The sequence below is a fragment of the Anolis carolinensis genome, unplaced genomic scaffold (genome assembly GCF_035594765.1).
Source record: "Anolis carolinensis isolate JA03-04 unplaced genomic scaffold, rAnoCar3.1.pri scaffold_15, whole genome shotgun sequence".
Classification (NCBI taxonomy): Eukaryota; Metazoa; Chordata; class Lepidosauria; order Squamata; family Dactyloidae; genus Anolis; species Anolis carolinensis.
In genome coordinates this window covers 8,296,819-8,319,809 of record NW_026943826.1, presented here as the reverse complement: position 1 = coordinate 8,319,809, position 22,991 = coordinate 8,296,819, and the positions used below count along the sequence as shown (strand labels likewise).

Genomic DNA, 22,991 nt, shown 5'->3' with positions numbered 1-22,991 from the left:
GCAGGGTCGTTCTTTATTGCTGCTTTCAGCCATTTTTAAAGAGACGTGCCCGGTGATTTATATGAGCCGGCTTTTCATGCTTCACCGGAGCCCGTATACGTTCTGCTTTGGTGTCCAAATCTCGGTACAAAATGTACAGCGAAACAAAGCTCTGAACGGTTCTTGCATTGTCAAGCCAGGGCAATTTTGAGATTCTTTTGCAAACAGCCAGTGTGTGGATTCTCTCATGAGATAGTTGTACACTTGTCCCAGAGCAATGTCTGTGGTTTTGTGAGATAATGTGCAAAGGGCCAACTGTCAGTGACAGCTGGCTAGATTGGGTGGCTTCCCGGGCCTGAATTCACCCACTGAGTCATGAACTCTAAGAGTTCTTCTTGCCAAGGAATACTCATCCTCCATTCGTGCCTCTTCGAATTCCACAGCACTGCTGGTCACAGCTGACCTCCAGTTAGAGTGCTCAAGGGCCAGGGCTTCCCAGTTCTCAGTGTCTAAGCCACAGTTGTTAACTGCTTTGGGCATTTGGACAACATGGCCTTCAGTCCAGTGGAGTTGATGGCGTAGGAGCATCGCTTCAATGCTATCGGTCTTTGCTTCTTCCTGCACGCTGACATTTGTCTGCCTATCTTCCCAAGAGATTTGTAGGATTTTTTGGAGGCAATGCTGATGGAATCTTTCCAGGAGTTGAGTGTGATGTCTGTAGACAGTCCATGTTTCCAGGCGTAGAGCAGGGTTGGGAAGGGAATAGCTTTATAAACAAGCCCCTTGGTCTCCCTACGGATGTCCCGATCCCCAAACACTCTCTGCTTCATTCGGAAAAATGCTGCACTCGCAGAGCTCAGGTGGTGTTGTATTTCAGTGTCAACGCTGACTTGATAATGTTGACAATGTGTGACGTCTATAGACATTCCACATCTCACATGCATATAACAGAGTTGGGAGGATAATAGCTTTATAAGCAAGGCCCTTCATCTCCCTACGGATGTCCCCATCCTCAAACACTCTCTGCTTCATTCGGAGAAATGCTGCACTCGCAGAGCTCAGGCGGTGTTGTATTTCATTGTCAATATTGACTTGACAATGTTGACAATGTGTGACGTCTATAGACATTCCACATCTCACAGGCGTATAACAGGGTTGGGAGGATAATAGCTTTATAAACAAGCCCCTTGGTCTCGCTATGGATGTCCCAATTCCCAAACACTCTGCTTCATTCGGGAAAAATGCTGCACTTGCAGAGTTCAGGCGGTGTTGTATTTCAGTGTCGATGTTGACTTGATAATGTTGACAATGTGTGACGTCTATAGACATTCCACATCTCACAAGCGTATAACAGGGTTGGGAGGGGAATAGCTTTATAAACAAGCACCTTGGTATCTCTATGGATGTCCCAATCCTCAAACACTCTCTGCTTCATTCGGAAAAAATGCTGTACTTGCAGAGCTCAGGCGGTGTTGTATTTCAGTGTCGATGCTGACTTGACAATGTTGACAATGTGTGATGTCTATGGACATTCCACATCTCACAGGCGTATAACGGTTGGGAGGATAATAGCTCTATAAACAACCACCTTGGTCTCTCTACGGATGTCCCGATCCTCAAACACTCTCTGCTTCATTCAGAAAAAATGCTGCACTTGCACAGTGTTGTATTTCAGTGTCAATGTTGACTTGACAATGTTGACAATGTGTGACGACTATAGACATTCCACATCTCACAGGGAGGGTTGGGAGGATAATATCTTTATAAACAAGCACCTTGGTATCTCAACGGATGTCCCAATCCTCAAACACTCTCTGCTTCATTTGGAAAAATGCTGCACTTGCAGAGCTCAGGCGGTGTTGTATTTCAGTGTCGATGCTGACTTGACAATGTTGACAATCTCTATGGATGTCCCAATCCCCAAGCACTCTCTGCTTCATTCGGAAAAAAATGCTACACCTGCAGAGCTCAGGCGGTGTTGTATTTCAGTGTCAATGCTGACTTGACAATGTTGACAATGTGTGACGTCTATAGACATTCCACATCTCACATGCGTATAACAGAGTTGGGAGGATAATATCTTTATAAACAAGCACCTTGGTATTTCTACGGATGTCCCAATCCTCAAACACTCTCTGCTTCATTCGGAAAAAATAATGCATTTGCAGAGCTCAGGTGGTGTTGTATTTCAGTGTCGATGTTGACTTGACAATGTTGACAATGTGTGACGTCTATAGACATTCCACATCTCACAGGCGTACAACAGGGTTGGGAGGAGAATAGCTTTATAAACAAGCCCCTTGGTCTCCCTACGGATGTCCTGATCCTCAAACACTCTCTGCTTCATTCGGGAAAAATGCTGCACTTGCAGAGCTCAGGCAGTGTTGCATTTCAGTGTCGATGTTGACTTGACAATGTTGACAAGGTGTGACATCTATAGACATTCCACATCTCACAGGCGTATAACGGTTGGGAGGATAATAGCTCTATAAACAAGCACCTTGGTATCCCTACGGATGTCCCGGTCCCCAAACACTCTCTGCTTCATTCGGAAAAAATGCTGCACTTGCAGAGCTCAGGCGGTGTTGTATTTCAGTGTCGATGTTGACTTGACAATGTTGACAATTCTCACAGGCATATAACAGGGTTGGGAGGATAATATCTTTATAAACAAGCACCTTGGTATCTCTACGGATGTCCCCATCCTCGAACACTCTCTGCTTCATTTGGAAAAAAATGCTGCACTTGCAGAGCTCAGGCGATGTTGTGTTTCAGCATCAATGTTGACTTTTGTGGAGAGGTGGCTGCCAAAGGAGCGGAAATGGTCAACATTTTCTAATGTTACACCATTAAGCTGTATTCCTGGCATTGCAGAGGACTGTTGGAAGAGCACTGGTTTTCTCGATGTTCAATGAGAGGCCGAGCTTCTCGTATGCTTCTGCAAAGAGTGGCTTGTAGGTCTTCTTCTGTATTCGCACAAACTACGTTATCATCAGCATATTGGAGTTCTATAACAGATGTAGTATGCATTTAATATTGTTTGCATTTTATTGTATATTGTTGGACTTGATCCCTATGTAAGCCGCCTTGAGTCCCCTCGGGGAGATGGGAGCAGGATATAAAAATAAAGTTGTTGTTGTTGTTATTGCTATGACCACCCTGATGGGAAACTTCCTGGTCCCATGAACAGATTCTCTGAAAGAATCTGGCCATGCTGGTCCTCTGTCTTGGAAGGGTTTGTCTTGGAGTTTTATGCAACCACATGCCTTTGAGAGCCAGCGGGTGATTCATTGTCCTGTGATACCAGCTGCAGGAACTTGGCTTTTTCCATAGGCACGTCTGGGCTTGGGACCAGCGTCTGTGTGCAGAGTTCCTCATTCCTGGCTGACAATGATAAATGTCAGGTTCATTTGTCTGTCACGGATTGAAAGTGGGTCATTGCGGCCGCAACTGCAGCAGACCCATGGGTGTTCCAGTCAAACTTTTAATGACGCTTTGGAGGTTATAATTGATGCAACACGCCTTGGTGAGGAATGGTTTATGGTGCCAGGGAAGAGCAGCTGGGAGGAGAGCGCATTGCAAATCAGATACACGGATTACACAAATCATGGTTGCAGACATTAAACAATCAGGGCCAGCTAACACCTCCCAACAAAGGATCCCCCAGGCAGGAAGAAGCTGCAAGGCTATCCAATGCTAATCAAGGTGGCCAACTGCAGCATTCACACGTGTCCCAACAGACAAGAATTCTAGACATTAAACAATCAGGGCCAGCTAACACCTCCCAACAAAGGATCCCCCAGGCAGGAAGAAGCCAGGCTTTGAAGCTGCAAGGCTATTCAATGCTAATCAAGGTGGTCAACTGCAGCATTCACACGTGTCCCAACAGGCAAGAATTCTAGACATTAAACAATCAGGGCCAGCTAACACCTCCCAACAAAGGGTCCCCCCAGGCAGGAAGAAGCCAGGATTTGAAGCTGCAAGGTTATTCAATGCTAATCAAGGTGGCCAACTGCAGCATTCACACTTGTCCCATCAGACTAGAATTCTAGACATTAAACAATCAGGGTCAGCTAACACTTCCCAACAAAAGATCCCCCAGGCAGGAAGAAACTGCAAGGCTATTCAATGCTAATCAAGGTGGCCAACTGCAGCATTCACACTTGTCCCGACAGACAAGAATTCTAGACATTAAACAATCAGGGCCAGCTAACACCTCCCAACAAAGGATCCCCCAGGCAGGAAGAAACTGCAAGGCTATTCAATGCTAATCAAGGTGGCCAACTGCAGCATTCACACTTGTCCCGACAGACAAGAATTCTAGACATTAAACAATCAGGGCCAGCTAACACCTCCCAACAAAGGATCCCCCAGGCAGGAAGAAACTGCAAGGCTATTCAATGCTAATCAAGGTGGCCAACTGCAGCATTCACACTTGTCCCGACAGACAAGAATTCTAGACATTAAACAATCAGGGCCAGCTAACACCTCCCAACAAAGGATCCCCCCAGGCAGGAAGAAGCCAGGATTTGAAGCTGCAAGGTTATTCAATGCTAATCAAGGTGGCCAACTGCAGCATTCACACGTGTCCCAACAGACAAGAATTCCAGACATTAAATAATCAGGGCCAGCTAACACCTCCCAACAAAGGATCCCCCCCGAAACCTTCGACAACACAGAAAGTCTTGGATCGTTTGTGTCCCAAGACAAATGACCAATATTTATCACATTTTCTTTGCAGAATTGTGTTAAGACGGTTCTCCTAAATGGTGGTCTTTTTATATTATTATTCTATGTTTTAAATTGGTTTTTGATTTTAATGTATTTTACTAGTTGCAGATGCTATTTCTATCTGTTTTACTTTGTTTTATTTGTATTTGGGCTTGGCCGCCTCGAGTCCTTGCGGAGAGATGGAAGTGGGATAGAAAAATATTATTATTATTATTATTATTATTATTATTATTATTATTATTATTATTAACTCACCATAGGCAAGTTTGTTTTCAAGGCTATCTTTATTTAAAGTGTTTATTTGTGTTTAAACAAGCATGGGTGGCAATGTGTTATGTATTTTGTGTTCTCATTCTGATATTCCATATAAACAGGGAGAATTACCCTTGAATGCAATCCAAGTTCAGTTTGAAGAAAACCAGAAAACATCTTTTCTAATAGAAGGTATGCCACAGATTTATGTGAGTGTGACAATCCAATGGACTGAAATGTTTATTTCTCTGGAGTACACTTTGAAAAAATATTGCATTTTTGGACTAAGTTCCTAGAATTTGCCAGTTGATTGTGGTTTTAATATTGGTGGTATTTTAGGGAGTATTTTAGGGAGACAGGCACATCTTAACAAGGCAGAGTTAATGTAATAATAATAATAATAATAATAATAATAATAATAATAATAATAATAATAATAATAATAATAATAATAATGGGATCTGCGCACATCATCCGAAAATACATCACACAGCCCTAAACGCTTGGGAAGTGTTCGACTTGCGATTTTGTGATACGAAATCCAGCATATCTATCTTGTCGTTGTGTCAATAATAACAATAATAATAATCATACACTATTATAATTGTATATTTACATTATATGTAATATTACTATTAATATTGCAATATAGTCGTATAGTACAATCTAATAATATATAGTGCTTATATTGTGCTGTACTAATAATATAATATATTGTATGTATATATAACTTTTAAGCCGTCCTGAGTCCCCTTCAGGGTGAGAAGGGCAGGATATAAATGTTGCTAATAAATAAATAAGTAAATAAAATGTAGAGATACAGGGAGGTCAAAGAAACCAAAGGGGCTGGGTTTAGAACAGCAAGCTTCAGAAAAATCCTGCTGATCAAAAGGTCGGTAGTTCGATTCCGGGTTGGGGTGAGCACCCGCCGTTAGCCCCAGCTCCCTGCCCACCTAGCAGATTGAAAGCAGAAATGCAAGTAGATAAATATGTACCGCATTTAGTGGGGAGGTAATAAAGGCGCCCTTAAGGACATCGATCGGGAGGACGTCTAGGGATGACAAAGCTCCTTGGCATGGAAGATGGAGCAATAGCTCCAGAATGCCGGAAATGGAAAAGATGAAAAAGCCTTTACCTCTGTCTGTGTATTATCTGTTCTTGTTAATTGTATAACGGCATTGAATGTTTGCTGTATGTTTGTTCTGTAATCCGCCCTGAGTCCCCTCGGGGAGACAGAGCAGAATATAAATAAAGTATATTATTATTATGGGTATTATTATTATTATTATTATTATTATTATTATTATTATTATTATTATTATTATTAGAAACACAACAAGATGAGTCCACAGCAGACACTCTGCTGGCTGTTGTATTGGATCACACGTCGGACACTTCCCAAGTGTCTAGGATTGTGTGATGTATTATTATTATTATTATTATTATTATTATTATTATTATTATTATTATTAGAAACACAACAAGATGAGTCCACATCAGACACTCTGCTGGCTGTTGAATTAGATCACATGTCGGACACTTCCCAAGTGTCTACGACTGTGTGATGTATTATTATTATTATTATTATTATTATTATTATTATTATTATTATTATTATTACTATTAGAAACACAACAAGATGAGTCCACAGCAGACACTCTGCTGGCTGTTGAATTAGATCACACGTCGGACACTTCCCAAGTGTCTAGGACTGTGTGATGTATCGGCTATTATTATTATTATTATTATTATTATTATTATTATTATTATTGCCTAAAGTGAGGCTATTGTACTTTGGTCATATCATGATGCGTCAGACTTAATGCTTAGCAAAACTGAAGGCTGCGCTATAAGGGGATTTATTCCATTAAGAAAGTTACAATCCTGAATCTGGAAGGATTGTTGATAGCTGGTGCTCTTATGAGTTTCCCATTCACAAGACAGATACATTGGGATTTATAGGCGAGGTTGTTGTGAGCAGAGATCCCAATTCAGCTACCATCTACTAGACTTGTTTTTTATTCTATGCAGGTCGGTTGATCAACTCCATCCGGGTGATTTGTCCCTCATATGAAGACTACCAGGAGTGGCTCTATTGCCTCAAAACAGCTCAGTTCCGCAATGCGGACTCCTCCCTCTCTGGATCAGAGAGCTTCTCGGGACCAAAACCACCACATCTGACTCAGGTAAGTTCCATTTTTTCAATCAGTACTCACACAGTACGGTCCTGACTCATCGAGTCTGGATCATTTTCACATCAGTGCTTTGCTCCCCCCACTGGGCTGTAGAAAAATCCGGCCGATTGAAAGGTCGACAATTTGAGCACCGGGTCAGGGATGAGCTCCCACTGTTAGCCCCAGCTCACCTGCCCACCAACCTGGACACAACATATTAGTTGATTACACAAGAAATGCTAGACTACTCTAACAACCACCATGTCAGATGACACAGAGAGGCCCGGGGCTGTGGCGCAGCCTGGAGAGCAAGCCAGCTGCAACCAGCTGCAATGAATCACTCTGACCAGGAGGTCATGAATTCGAGGCCCGCTCGGAGCCTATGTTTGTCTTGTCTTTGTTCTATGTTAAAAAGCATTGAATGTTTGCCTATATGTGTAATGTGATCCGCCCTGAGTCCCCTTCGGAGTGAGAAGGGCGGAATATAAATGCTGTAAATAAATAAATAAATAAATAAATAAATAATTGAAATCCTCAAGCATGTGGACAATTTGAACAGAAAGGAGCAAACCATGAAAAGGAACAAAATTTGGCTATTGGTATTATAAAAAACTCTAAAATCAGGAATGTAAATAAAGAACAACACTCAGAAAACAGGGGAATTCCAGATAGGAAATAATCAGGGCCACATAACACCTCCCAAGAAAGGATTCCCCCAGGCAGGTAAAAGCCAGGTATAACAATAATAATAATAATAATAATAATAATAATAATAATAATAATAATAACAACAACAACAACAACAACAACAAAAACACCCGGTAGTGATCAGCACATTGGGTGCCGTGCCAAAAGATCTCAGCCGGCATTTGGAAACAATAGACAAAATCACGATCTGCCAACTGCAAAAGGCCACCCTGCTGGGATCTGCACGCATCAACCGAAAATACATCACACAGTCCTAGACACTTGGGAAGTGTTCAACTTGTGATTTTGTGATACGAAATCCAACATATCTATCTTGTTTGCTGTGTCATAATAAAATAATAATAATAATAACAACAAAAACAACGTTATTTTTGTACTCCGCCTCCATCTCCTCGAAAGGACTTACATATGGCACAAGATGCCTAAAACAATGCATAAAATACACACACAGGCTTTGAAGCTGCAAGGCTATTCAGTGCTAGTCACAGTGGAAACAATCAGGGCCACATAACACCTCCCAACAAAGGATCCCCTTAGGCAAGTAGCCAGGCTTTGAAGCAGAAAGGCCATTTAATGCTAATCAAGGTGGCCAATGGAGACATTCGCACTTGCCTCAAGCAGACAAGAGTTCTTTCTCCCACCCTGGACATTATCACACAGATATATAAACCCCACTTGCCTAGTTTCCAATATGCTTCACATCCTCTGAGGATGCCTGACATAGATGTGGGCGAAACGTCAGGAGAGAATGCTTCTGGAACATGACCATAGATCCCGGAAAACTTACTGCAATCCAGTGTATCCTTCAATGGGAGCCACAGAGACCCTGGTCTGAGAATCATAGCATCTCAGAGTTGGAAGAGACTACAAGAAGAGCTCGGGCTGTGGCGCAGGCTGGAGAGCAGCTGCAATCAATCACTGCAATGAATCACTCTGACCAGGAGGTCATGAGTTCGAGGCCCGCTCGGAGCCTATGTTTGTTTGTCTTTGTTCTATGTTAAAAGGCATTGAATGTTTGCCTTATATGTGTAATGTGATCCGCCCTGAGTCCCCTTCGGGGTGAGAAGGGCGGAATATAAATGCTGTAAATAAATAATAAATAAATACAAGAGCCATCCAGTCCAACCTCAATCTGTTTTGTTGCCACACCAATGTGTGTCGAAAAATGATGGAGGACTCTGACAACACGTCGGAGCCAACTATGGTGTTCCTTACATCTCATTTTTGTTGTATCTCTCATTATTTCATTGTTTGTTATCTCAACCAGCCTACCGATAATTTTAAGAAAGTTCATTCTGAAATAATATTAGTGATCTCTGCTTTGGTCAGGATTTACACTTAGCTTTTCATTATCTCCAAGTCAGCATTTTCTCCCAAAATACTGCCCAACATAGCTCTACCTTTGCCATCTATATATATAAAAGGGTAATGGCGTTTCGGCCTAGGACAAAAGAACAAAACTACACATCCCAGAAACACTAAACTTGGCAGCACAACCCCTCATCCATGCCTCTACGTTCATACAACAAAAATAAAATAAAAATAAAATCCTAATTAGAGGGAGAGGAATAATTGTTTTTATCCGATTGCTGCCAGTTAGAAGGCTAAGCTCCACCCACTTGGTCTCCTAGCAACCCACTCAGCCCAGGGGACAGGCAGAGTTAGGCCTCACTTAGGCCTTTTCCACACTGCCTATAAAATACAGATTATCAGATTTGAACTGGATTATATGGCAGTGTAGACTCAAGGCCCTTCCACACAGCTATATAACCCATTTATAATCTTATATTATCTTGCTTTGAACTGGATTATCTTGACTCCACACTGCCATATAATCCACTTCAGTGTGCAGTCAGACACAACTGGACTTAATGTCTGGGGAAAACCTTTACCCTTTACCTTAACTACCACCAATTCCTGAATACTTTATTTCCCATACCACCATACTTCGCCACAGCAACGCGTGGCCGGGCACAGCTAGTAATATATAACCATGTCCACGTTTTCTTCCCTCCTTGTTTGCCAATGCAGTTCTCAGGAAGTGGTCGAGGCTCACTCACCTCTGATGGTCGGACCAATTCCTGGGCGTCCGGCGGGAAGGGCGCAACCTCCACTCACCACTCCCAGAACAGCACAGGCTCCCGTTCTGAGAAGCAGTCGTTCGGAGTGATGCCAGAGAACCGGTTAGCAGAAGGTCCTCATCCAGTCCATGTAAGTAGGAATTCTGCAAAGTGCAAGAAGAGAGAATCCTCTTTAGTCTACACCTTGCATGACCGTTGCATTTCTCATTGTGTATTTCTTCCATAACCTATTGGAAAATAATACAAATCCTTTTGGCAAATTTGAATCTCCATTCAGACCAGCTTTTGAAAACCACTGGTCAAGAAAAGCATGACCTTGGAATACATGCATCCATTAAAGTCTCTAAACTGCAACATGCATCCATCCACCTCCAGTGAGGTTTGGACACATAACCTGCTTTCATTTAAGACCAAACATATATTGAATACAAAACGGAGTCCTGTGTCTGAACATGCTCAGTCAACTCTTTGAACAAATGATAGTCTCAAGTACAGTAGAGTCTCACTTATCCAACATAAACGGGCCGGCAGAATGTTGGATAAGCAAATATATTGGATAATAAAGAGGGATTAAGGAAAATTTATTTATTTATTTTATTTGCAGTATTTATATTCCGCCCTTCTCACCCCGAAGGGGACTCAGGGCGGATCACATTACACATATAAGGCAAACATTCAATGCCTTAACATAGAACAAAGACAAAGACAAACACGGGGCTCCTAGCTGGCCTCGAACTCATGATCTCTTGGTCAGAGTGCTTTGTTGCACTGGCTGCAGCTGGTTACTCAACAGCCTGCGCCACAGCCCGGGCCCATTAAACATCAAATAAGGTTATGATTTTACAAATTAAGCACCAAAACATATTATACAACAAATTTGACAGAAAAAGTAGTTCAATACGAACTACAGTAGAGTCTCACTTATCCAAGCTAAACGGGCCGGCAGAAGCTTGGATAAGCGAATATCTTGGATAATAAGGAGGGATTAAGGAAAAGCATATTAAACATCAAATTAGGTTGTGATTTTACAAATTAAGCACCGAAACATCATGTTTTACAACAAATTTGACAGAAAAAGCAGTTGAATACACAGTAATATTGTGTTGTAATTACTCTATTTGCAAATTTTGCACCAAAATATCATGATATAGTGAAAATATTGACTACAAAAATGGCTTGGATTATCCAGAGGCTTGTATAAGCGAGGCCTGGATAAGTGAGACTCTACTGTAATGCTATTACTGTGTTACGAATTTAGCACCAAAATATCACGATTTATTGAAAACATTGACTACAAAAATGCCCTGGATAATCCAGAACGCTGGATAAGCGAGTGTTGGATAAGTGAGACTCTACTGTATTCATGTAATGGCACACAGGTAACTCAGCTGTTAAACTGAAGAGCCATGTCTTTAAATTGCCAAGGACAAAGACATGACACTACAAAAATATATTTGACTAGCAAAGGATGGTTATTTCTTTACAGTTGTAATTGCCCAAAAGATATATTTTCTCTTGAAACCTCTTAGTTTAAAATATGCACTCAGAGATTAAAAACAAAGTCTTCTTTGAAAAATAACATATCTTGTTTACTCATAAACATATTGTATTAATTCACATAGAGATATCTTATTTAAGCTCAGTTATAGATAGGATGGAGTTTCTCTCTGTGTTGAGTACACAGGAGATCATTTTTAATCAATAGTTCATAATTCAAAATTTTATCTTTTGTCCTTGTATGTGATTTTTTATGACTTGTTTTTATTGTTGTTTTGATCTGTTTTATTGCTTGTTGACTGGGCTTGGCCCCATGTAAGCCGCCCCAAGTCCCTTCGGGGAGATGGGGCGGGGTATAAAAATAAAATTATTATTATTATTATAATCCAAAGTCTTAATTGTACTCACTTAGGTCCATAAGTATACATGCATCCATTAAAGTCTCTAAACAGCAACATGCATCCACCTCCAACGAGGCCTGGAGACATACACCTGCTTTCATTGAAAACCAAAAACATACTGAATGCAAAATGGAGTCCTGAGTCTGAGCATGCTCAGTACAATCACATCTCTATAACTCCTCCCACATCAAAGAGGTACAGTCAAACTGGCAAATCAACATAGACATAGAATACAGTATATACATTCATAAATCAAATAGTGAAAAGCTTGGGAAGTTGTAGATTGGTTCTCACAGGGTTTTTGTTCTTATACCAGTGTCTAGGAAATCCAGTCTCAACAAGTACAGGGATTCCAAAACCTGAACTGAAAAGGAAAGGGAGCTCCCGGAGGTCCAAAGGGAAGTGTGGCCTACAGCAACCGCAACTCAACAGTCAAGACTCTGAAAGGAGTAATTTTCACCTCATCCCCGAACACACCAGTGGGGAAGTCTTGTCTCCGGTGTACAACGAGCCTTACACAGCCCTGGTCCAACAACAACAGCACCCTGCCGGTCCGCAGCTACATTTGGATCTGAACCATGTAAGAGACTATAAGATAGAGCTTATACTACAGTAGAAGTGAGCTCAGCGAACACAAGATGAGTCCACAGCAGACACTCTACGGCTGTTATATTGGATTGTGTTATTATTATTATTATTATTATTATTATTATTATTATTATTATTATTATTATAGCAAGGAGTATGTGTGCATCACAAGAAGGAAATCTTTTCTCCAATTGTTTTAAATTCGTTTAAAAATCCCATCGTGGATAGAAAGCACAATGACATGTACTTGGTGCATTCAAATTCTGATTATTGTATATACTCGAGTATAAGCCTAGTTTTTCAGCCCTTTTTTTAAGACTGAAAAAGCCCCCCTTGGCTTATACTCAGGTGAGGGTCCTAGTTGGCTTATATTTGGGTCAGCTTATACTCGAGAATATATGGTACATTTATTATTTTTCTGTATTATTATTGGTATGATTACATTTATTATTTTCCTCTATTATTGTTGCTACTATTACATTGATTTTACTCTATTTTTATTATTATTAATAATACATTTATTATTTCACTCTGATCTTATTATTGCATTTATTATTTTACTCAATTTATTATTACTTCTCTTATTTTCCTGTCTTTATTATTATTATTATTATTATTATTATTATTACATTTATTATTTTAATCTATTATTATTAAAAGGATACATAATAGAGTAAAATAATACATGTAATAATAATAATATTATTAAAAGGATACATAAGCACATTTACATTGAAGAAGATGAGGATAATGATTTGATCAGAGTTGGACAGTCTTATCTTAAATTTGAGCTTGATGTAAATATTCAAAAAACATTTAACCTACTGATGCCTCAATTCATGTAATTTTATTGGTATCTACAGTAGAGTCTCACTTATTCAACACTCACTTATCCAACGTTCTGGATTATCCAATGCATCTTTGTAGTCAATGTTTTCAATGCATTGTGATATTTTGTGCTAAATTCATAAATACAGTAATTACTACATAGCATTAATGTGTAATGAACTATTTGTTGTATAACATGATGTTTTGGTGCTTAATTTGTTAAATCAAAACCTATTTTGATGTTTAATAGGCTTTTACTTAATCTCTCCTTATTATCCAACATATTTGCTTATCCAACGTTCTGCCGGACCGTTAAGCTTGGATAAGTGAGACTCTACTGTACTTGTATTATTTTCCTGTCTTTATTATTATTATTATTATTACATGTATTATTTTACTCTATTATTATTAAAAGGATACATAAGCACATTTACATTGAAGAAGATGAGAATAATGATTTGATCAGAGTTGGACAGTCTTATCTTAAATTTGAGCTTGATGTAAATATTCAAAAAACATTTAACCTACTGATGCCTCAATTCATGTAATTTTATTGGTATCTACAGTAGAGTCTCACTTATCCAACGTTCTGGATTATCCAATGCATTTTTGTAGTCAATGTTTTCAATGCATTGTGATATTTTGGTGCTAAATTCATAAATACAGTAATTACTACATAGCATTAATGTGTAATGAACTACTTTTTCTGTCAAATTTGTTGTATAACGTGATGTTTTGGTGCTTAATTTGTTAAATCATAACCTATTTTGATGTTTAATAGACTTTTACTTCATCTCTCCTTATTATCCAATATATTTGCTTATCCAACGTTCTGCCGGCCCGTTTATGTTGGATAAGTGAGACTCTACTGTATTTTTATTTCTGAAATTTACCACCCTCGGCTTATACTGGAGTCAATATTTTCCCAGTTTTTTTGTGGTAAAATCGAGTGCTTCGGCTTATATTTGGGTCGGCTTATACTCGAGTATATACGATAAGTATTCTTCTCAATTGGAGATTTCTTTGTAGCGATCAGAAAAGTGACCAGACTGTACACAATGTAATAGAAAGTTGTTACTGTCACAATGGGCCTGTGATCAAGGAAATATTCTAATTTCTAATTCTTCAAAAGCAGCATATTCATCACAGTTTTCCCTCTGCAGCTGAAACAATGGAACAATGCGCCAAGGAGTCAGAATGGCACAACGCCCCAAAATGTGGAGAACACGCCTCTGTCTTGCTCCCCCATGTACGCCGACCCTTACACACCCAATTCCCCCACTTTGCACGGAGCGTCGGACTCCAAGTTTGCAGAAGAGGTATTTTATACATTGCATAATGAGACAGCCGTAGTCCTCATAAGATTAATTGACTAAATCCAGGTTTGTTCTTCCTTCAAAAGTTCATGCGACACCACGGACAGACCACCTTGGAGCAGCAGAACGGCTACCCTGCCATGCCGGTGTCGGTCCCCATCACCCACCACGTTCCAGTGCAAAAGAAGAACCTCCAGTCATTACCTGGGAACCACTGGCGAGAGCCAGTTACTACTCAGCGGTGCAGCCCTGCTTTGAATTTTCCATCAGACAATGACTACTTGACCGCAGTGAGTGCCGTTTCAGGGTTCACCAATGGGTTTGGGTTGTTTCCTAGCCTCTGTAAAGGTTTTCCATTACATCTATATATATAAAAGAGTGATGGCATCACGGCAGCGGACAAAACGACAAAAGTAAACACCCCACAACCTCGAAAATTGACAGCACAACCCCTCATCCATGCCTCTAGGTTAATACAACAAAAAGAAAAGAAAAATAAAGTCCTAATTAGAGGGAGAGGAATAATTGTTTTTATCCAATTGCTGCCAGTTAGAAGGCTAAGCTCTGTTCACTTGGTCCCCTAGCAACCCACTCAGGCCAGGGGACCCTTTACCTTAACTACCACCAATTCCTCAATTCTTTATTTCCCATACCTCCAGACTTCGCCACAGCAATGCGTGGCCGGGCACAGCTAGTTAAATCTAGTTGTGTCCGACTCTGGGGGTTGGTGCTCATCTCCATTTCTAAGCCGAAGAGCCGGCGTTGTCCGTAGACACCTCCAAGGTCATGTGGCCACTGACATGACTGCATGGAACGCCGTTACCTTCCTGCCAGAGCGGTACCTATTGATCTACTCACATTTGCATGTTTTCGAACTGCATTTGAACCGGTCCGCAAGTTCAGCAGCTCAGCGATTTAATCCGCTGCAACACCTGAGTTGCAGAAGAATATTTCATTTGGAGTAGTGTTCTCTGCTTCTGTAATTGGCCAAATTTACCACCAATTACACAAGTTTGAAGGATCAGGAGTTAAGAAAGAGCATAATAATAATAATAATAATAATAATAATAATAATAATAATAATAATAATACTTTATTTATACCCCGCCACCATCTCCCCGTGGGGACTCGGGGCGGCTTACATGGGGCAGAGGCCCAAACAACACAAGGACAAAATATAAGCAAAATAATACAATCACAATATAAAACAGATAAAACAGTAATGCAATATGTCAATTAAAACAACAGTACAGGATAAAAAATTACATTAAAAACACATAAAAGGCAAGACCATAATAAATACAGGATAGATTATTAAAAACCCTCTAGGGCTGATTAATTAATGACTGTATCTCCGAAAGCCTTCTGAAACATCTTCTTCTGAAACAAGTTCTGAATTATCTAAAATCTAGGGGTGCATCCCTGTAATAATAATAATAATAATTATTATTATTATTATTAACCTTCCCAGCAGTAAAGAACTGGTGGGATCACAAACCTGCAAAAGTATTGGAAAATGAGCACGCAAAGATACTGTGGGACTTCCGAATCCAGACTGACAAAGTTCTGGAACACAACACACCAGACATCACGGTTGTGGAAAAGAAAAAGGCTTGGATCATTGATGTTGCCATCCCAGGTGACAGTCGCATTGACGAAAAACAAGAGGAAAAACTCAGCCGCTATCAGGACCTCAAGATTGAACTTCAAAGACTCTTCAGAAACCAGTGCAGGTGGTCCTGGTGGTGATGGGCACATTGGGTGCCGTGCCAAAAGATCTCAGCCGGCATTTGGAAACAATAGACATTGACAAAATCACGATCTGCCAACTGCAAAAGGCCACCCTGCTGGGATCTGTGAGCATCATCCGAAAATATATCACACAGTCCTAGACACTTGGGAAGTGTTCGACTTGTGATTTTGGGATACGAAATCCAGCATATCTATCTTGTTCGCTGTGTCATAATAAAATAATAAGTATTATTATTATTATTGACAAAATTACGATCTGCCAACTGCAAAAGGCCACCTTACTGGGACTATGTCGTTGTGTCAATAATAATAATAATAATAATCAGACTATGTCATTGTGTCAATAATAATAATAATTTATTTATTTATTTATTTATAGGCCACCCTCTCTCCCCGAGGTACTGTAGATATTTCATCCTTACATGCTTGGCTACAACAGGAAGTAGAATAAGAGAATAAATGGAACTTTGGTTAGATCCACTATGTCCGTCCTTCTTATAATACAACATGTTTATTGTGATACAGCCTTGGCTGCAGTCCTAACACAGAAGAGGTCAAGTGTAAAAGGAGCCAGGCTTAGCACAGCAAGCTAAACCACTGTGCTGCAGAAAAATCTTGCCGATTGAAAGGTTGACAGTTTGAGCCCAGGTCGGGGTGAGCACCCACCGTAAGCCCCAGCTCACCTGCCCACCTGGCAGGTCAAAAGCAGAAATGCGAGTAGATAAATAGGTACTGCTTTCAAAGGGGAGATAATAAAGGCGCCCTTAAGGACACCAATCAGAGGAAAACTCCTTGACGTGGAAGACGGAGCTGGAGTTGAGCATAGCCTCCAAGATGCCGGAAATAAGATGGGAAAAACTGCCTTTACCTCTGTCTGTGTTGTCTGTCCTTGTTAATTGTATAATCGGCATTGAATGTTTGCCGTATGTATGTTCTGCAAGTCACCCTGAGTCTCCTTTAGGGTGAGAAGAGCTGGGTATAAATACTATAAATAAATAAATCAGATTTAGAAATTGGCCATAGTGGCAAAAACTTAAAATGAATGACAGCTTGTGGGTTATGTGGCACTCATCTCTGCCTTTCTTTCTCTTGCACCTGCAGCACACCTTGTCAAGAGATAGGGAAGAACTGCGGATGCCTTCCTTGCCAACATCAGGTGAGCCATTCCGGGGGTTTCTTGTGACCTCTTAAAGTGCTAAAAAATAAAATACCTACTCTATATCAAGATCAAGAGAAAGAAGCTAGAATGGTATTATACCTAAACAGCTTAGGTACAGTAGAGTACAGTGGAATAGTTTGATGGTTAAATTTCACGCCTTTGCTTTCACGCAGCACCCAGGGACCATCTGTTTTAAAAGGAAGAAAGCTCTGCCCAAGAGCTCTTCCCAAGAGTCCGAGACAGGGCTTAGAATCTATATCTCTCCTGAGTCTCCTTGGGACACAGAGGGCGGAGCTAGGGATGGGGGCGGGGCCTCTTCCCAAGAGCACGAGACAGGGCTGAGCCTCTATATTTCTCCTGAGAGGCCTTTTAGGACTAAAGGACAGGTATGGGGTGGGGGCGGAGCCTCCTTCCAAGAGCACGATACAGGGCTGAGCCTCTATATATCTCCTGAGAGGCCTTTTAGGACTAAAGGGCGGGGCTAGGGATGGGGGTGGGGCCTCCTTCCAAGAGCACGAGACAGGGCTGAGCCTCTATATTTCTCCTGAGAGGCCTTTTAGGACTAAAGGACAGGTATGGGGTGGGGGCGGAGCCTCCTTCCAAGAGCACGATACAGGGCTGAGCCTCTATATATCTCCTGAGAGGCCTTTTAGGACTAGAGGACAGGTATGGGGTGGGGGCGGAGCCTCCTTCCAAGAGCACGATACAGGGCTGAGCCTCTATATATCTCCTGAGAGGCCTTTTAGGACTAAAGGGCGGGGCTAGGGATGGGGGCGGGGCCTCCTTCCAAGAGCATGAGACAGGGCTGAGCCTCTATATTTCTCCTGAGAGGCCTTTTAGGACTAAAGGGTGGGGCTAGGAGTGGGGGGGGGCTCTTCCGAAGAGCGCGAGACAGGACTGAGCCTCTGTATACCTTGTTAGAACACGGGGGCAGGGTATAGAGGTTCAGCCCTGTCAGGCACTTGGGGGAGGCACTTGGATAGAAGCTCAGCCCTACCTCAGAGCTCATAACTCCGCCCATCCCAGTCTTGCCCCACCCATCTCCTCTCGCAGCCCTGCATCTTGGACTAGGGGAGAGGCTCTTGAGCAGGAGACACGCCCACCCCGCTAAGCCACGCCCCCTTTCCAGGGGGCGCTGAGTAATATTTTTTCTGGAAAGGGGGCGATAGGCCAAATAAGCTTGGGAACCACTGGTATAGATAGTAGGCATGTCCGATCGATGAAAAAAATGTTTCAATTCTCGTTTCTAAAGTAGGGGGTGCTGGCGCTTCGATATAGAAAGTATTTCCAATTTTTTCACCCAAAAATTTCGGATATTTCCGAAAATTCATATTGATTCTAAATGTTTCTAAAATGGCGGACGCGCATGCGCAATCGCTACACACCGGGCTTTTATGGCAATCTTCCATGTGGACGCAGAGGACGTTAGCCCCCACCTTTGCGTCCATTGTGGAAGCTTCTGATTGGCCGGGGAGCGGCAGCCATGTTAGGCTGCGCTAAGCTCCCATTCAAGGTAGGTTGCAGAAACAAAAAAAAAATTAAAAATATTTTTAAAAATATATTTTAAAAAATTTGTGGGGGGGGGGGGAATTAACGAAACATTAAGAGACAATTAGAGAATGGGCCAACAATGGTTCGAATTACATTGCTGGTTGCGCTGTGAGACAATGTCTCGGAATGCGTATCAAAAAGCGAGAACAATCCGAAATAATTCCGATATATGATTCAAAACGATTTTTTGGACATGTCTAATAGATAGATATGTAATTTTCCACTCCTTGTTTCTTACAGAGAAAAGCATTGGAAAGTACAACCTCCCCGAAAGCGGACGAGACCGTCTTGACTCGACCTATCATGACTATGCCGAACTCCAGAGCTTTCAGAGCGACTTCAGTTACGACAACATCTGGGATATGGAGACAAAGGACAGTGAGATCTATCATTGCTAGAGGCTTTAAACCACTTGAAGAGAGCCAGAAAGAAGAAAACCTTCCACTCTGAAATCCTCTGCGTCTCATCAGATCTTGCCATTTTCCAGTTCCAAAAGATCAAGAGGCAAAGCGAGCTTGTGTTTGTAAATAGGACGGAATGCTAACTCAGTGCCTTATTGAACTATACGAACTCTGAAACTCCCGCGGCTGGCTCTTCCAGCCCTACAGTATTAGGGATTTGGGAATGAAATGACCTGGTAGCATTTAAATATATTTAAAAGGGATTTGCTGGTAGCCAAAAAGCCTGCGTGTTGTGAAGGTGTGCCAAAATTGCCAGCGTTGCAGGCAGTCCTGACATAATATAAAATGAGGATGAGTATATAATTATATATCAATGTGGTCAGCCAAATGTGTATCTGTACATGGGATGCACAGTAGGGGAAGTAAATATCCTTGAGAGCCAGTATTTATCTCCTTTATTATTATTACTATTATTGAACTTGTCCAGGGTCAAATCTGGAAACTGCTTTGAGCCAGACTGTTTCCATCACTCTAATGTTACTCTAATGCACAGAGAGATACCTTGAAAAACTTTTGGATCAAGTCTGATTTTAATATTATTTCTACTTGTTTCTAAGTTGCCGTAGGTGTGGCATAGATAGGCTGGCATCCTGTTAGTAAGATACACAAGTGTAAGTCTAGCTGTCGATCGTTTAGGTCTCTTTTTTGTCACTGGGGAGGCTGGAGTTCTCTTCCTCTCACCATTGTGACCAAAGCTTCCCCAAGACTCACCATTTAGAAACCACTTCATTGAGTGGTAGAATCAGAAAAATCTGTCAATTCCCCATAGCCAGGTTAAGCAATAAGAATGCCTGCTGGAAGATATTGGCAGATAATGTCATTGTTTTGCACATGGCTACGGGGACGTAGCCAGATGCTTCTCTGATTCTCTTTACCAGGCACTGAATGGTTATGAAGTGGGAGCTGTAGCAGCTAAATGATGAGTCCTGCAGAGAAGGAGAGGGGAGTAATTATTAGAGTTGTGCACGGAATTCGTTTCTACCATTTCTTTCATGTCTTTCGTTTTTTCGGAAGCACAAAAATCAGTTCCACACAAAAGCAAGCTGGAGCTGGTCTGCAGCCGAGCGCCTTGCAGAACCTTGCGTGTGTGGCATGCAGGCCCAGAAAGCACAGAAGCATGCCAGTACCTGCAGCCAAGCGACTCTTACTCTAGAGTAAGAGGCGCTCAGCTGCAGGCACTGGCAGGCGTCCACGCTTTCTGGGCCTGCATGCTACACATGCACTCTCTTTCAACAAAGAGTGCATGTGTGGCATGGCGTGCCATCAAGCCCAGAAAGAGTGCACACCTGGCAGTGCCTGCAGCTGAGTGCCTCTTACTCTAGAGTAAGAGGCACTCAGCTGCAGGCACTGCCAGGCATCCACGCTTTCTGGGCTTGCATGCTACACATGCAATCTCTTTCCAAGAAGAGTGCATGTGTGGCGTGGTGTGCTGTCAGTCCCGGAAAGAGTGCGCACCTGGCACTGCCTGCAGCCGAGCGCCTCTTACAATAGAGTAGAAACAGCAAGTAAGAAACCTCCTTAAAACATGCGTCAGGAAGAGGAGCCTGGGTGGGAAGCCCCGTCGCATAATGGTCTGATAGAAATTGGATCTTTTGAGGTCACAAACTGAAAAACAGATATCTACCCTCCCGATTTTGGAAGGCTCCCAAAAAATGGGTTGGGGACCCCACTGAAAGCCGGGACACGAAACGGGGCAAGGTTTACCCCGAATGCACAACCCTAGTAATTATATAGTTCTGCTTATGGTCTGTGGTACAGGATCTCCGCCAGACCCAGTGGCAAAGCACGTTGGCCCTTTTGATCTTTTGCTGGCATCGCATCAGGAAAGCACCTGGTGTATCTTCTATACTTGAACATTTTTTAAAAATATCCAGCAAAGTTTACATGTAGCTTTATTGTTATTTTATTTAATATTAAAAAGGCCTATCGGGAAGGGAAGGAGTGAAGAACCTGTTTAATTTTAAACATGGAAAAAAATATTCCTGCAGTGGCTTCTTTTTTTCTCCAGCTGATCCTGGATGTGTATGCTTGCTGCTGTACATTATCTTAGCTGCATTTTGTACTGTAGTTTTAAATTTTGAACCTTTTAGAAGAAGCAAGTGAGGCAAAAGGAGGATGGGTATGAAAATGTACATGATTGAAACCATAGCTGTATTCGAGCAGTGTTCAGTGCTACTCTTGTGTTTGTGTGTGTGTATGGGTGTGAGTGCATGGGAAATTTTATTAAATGTATAGAATTTACATGCTGCACAGTTCTCTTGGCAATTTCTTTGGAGACCCTGATCCTAATAAAGATAATATATCTAAGAGCTTCTGGGTGTGTTTGTGTTTTACTCCAATCTGTTCCAAAATCTATGGGCATCTTATTTATCTATATATATAAAAGGGTAATGAAATTTCGGCCTAGGACAAAACAACAAAACTACACATCCCAGAAACATTAAACTTGGCAGCACAACCCCTCATCCATGCCTCTACGTTCATACAACAAAAAGAAAAGAAATATAAAGTCCTAATTAGAGGGAGAGGAATAACTGCTTTTATCCAATTGCTGCCAGTTAGAAGGCTAAGCTCCGCCCACTTAGTCTCCTAGCAACCCACTCAGCCCAGGAGACAGGCAGAGTTAGGCCTCACTTAGGCCACTTCCACATCTATATATATAAAAGAGTGATGGCATCACGGCGACCCACAAAACAACAAAACTACAGGCCCTCCAACCTCGAAATTTGACAACACAACCCATCATCCACGCCTCTAGGTTGATACAACAAAAAGAAAAGAAAAATAAAGTCCTAATTAGAGAGAGAGGAATAATTGCTTTTATCCAATTGCTGCCAGTTAGAAGGCTAAGCTCCTCCAACTTGGTCTCCTAGCAACCCAATAAAAAATAAAAAACACTAAAAAATTAATACAATAAAATACTATAATAACAGAAAATAACTAAAAATAATACAAGAAAATAATAAAATATAATAAATAAAAATATAACTTACAATAAAATTAATTAAAAAATGCAAATAAAGTCAAATAAAAATTACACAACAATTTTTAACCAATACCACCACCACTTTGCCACAGCAACGCGTGGCCGGGCACAGCTAGTAAAACATAAAAGTACTATAAAACTATTATGAAACCAAGTCAGAGTCGTCATTTGTGTTGCTACAGTTATGCCGGTTCTTTATTGCACTTGTCCAAACACCTGCCTTGCCTACTAGGTCTTTACTCTTTGCCTGAAAAGATTTTCACAGCCAAGGGGCCACCACTGAGAAGGCCCTGTCTCTTGTTCCCACCAGTCGTGCTTGCAACAGGAGTGGGACCAAGAGCAGGGCCTCTTAATACTCTCACCGGTTCATAGGGAGATATACGTTCGGACAGGTAAGTTGGGTCAGAACCATTTAGGGCTCTATAGGCCAAAGCCAGCACTTTGAATTGTGCTCGGTAGCAGACTGGCAGCCAGTGGAGCTGAAGTAACAGAGAGATTTATGCTCCCTGTATGTTGCTCCAGTAAGT

At 41.5% G+C, this 22,991-nt stretch overlaps 1 protein-coding gene and 1 long non-coding RNA gene across 2 annotated transcripts in view; one reads left to right on the top strand and one right to left on the bottom strand.

Annotated features, from left to right (window-relative positions):
- Window positions 1-11,929, bottom strand: part of LOC134294474 (uncharacterized) — a 70,409-nt gene extending 58,480 nt beyond the window's left edge. Inside the window, exons 1-2 of the long non-coding RNA XR_010001362.1 lie at window positions 11,831-11,929; window positions 9,905-10,068 (exon numbers count right to left, since the gene is read on the bottom strand). This is a non-coding gene — a long non-coding RNA (uncharacterized LOC134294474). The remainder of the gene's footprint in view (window positions 1-9,904; window positions 10,069-11,830) is intronic.
- plekhn1 (pleckstrin homology domain containing N1) overlaps window positions 1-21,787 on the top strand; it is a 71,547-nt gene extending 49,760 nt beyond the window's left edge. Inside the window, exons 9-16 of the mRNA XM_008118586.3 lie at window positions 5,085-5,154; window positions 6,994-7,148; window positions 9,876-10,055; window positions 12,140-12,403; window positions 14,403-14,558; window positions 14,642-14,845; window positions 17,409-17,463; window positions 19,258-21,787. Of these exons, the coding sequence (XP_008116793.2) occupies window positions 5,085-5,154; window positions 6,994-7,148; window positions 9,876-10,055; window positions 12,140-12,403; window positions 14,403-14,558; window positions 14,642-14,845; window positions 17,409-17,463; window positions 19,258-19,415 (1,242 nt within the window). The 3' untranslated portion in view covers window positions 19,416-21,787. The remainder of the gene's footprint in view (window positions 1-5,084; window positions 5,155-6,993; window positions 7,149-9,875; window positions 10,056-12,139; window positions 12,404-14,402; window positions 14,559-14,641; window positions 14,846-17,408; window positions 17,464-19,257) is intronic.
- The last annotated feature ends 1,204 nt before the right edge of the window (window positions 21,788-22,991 follow it).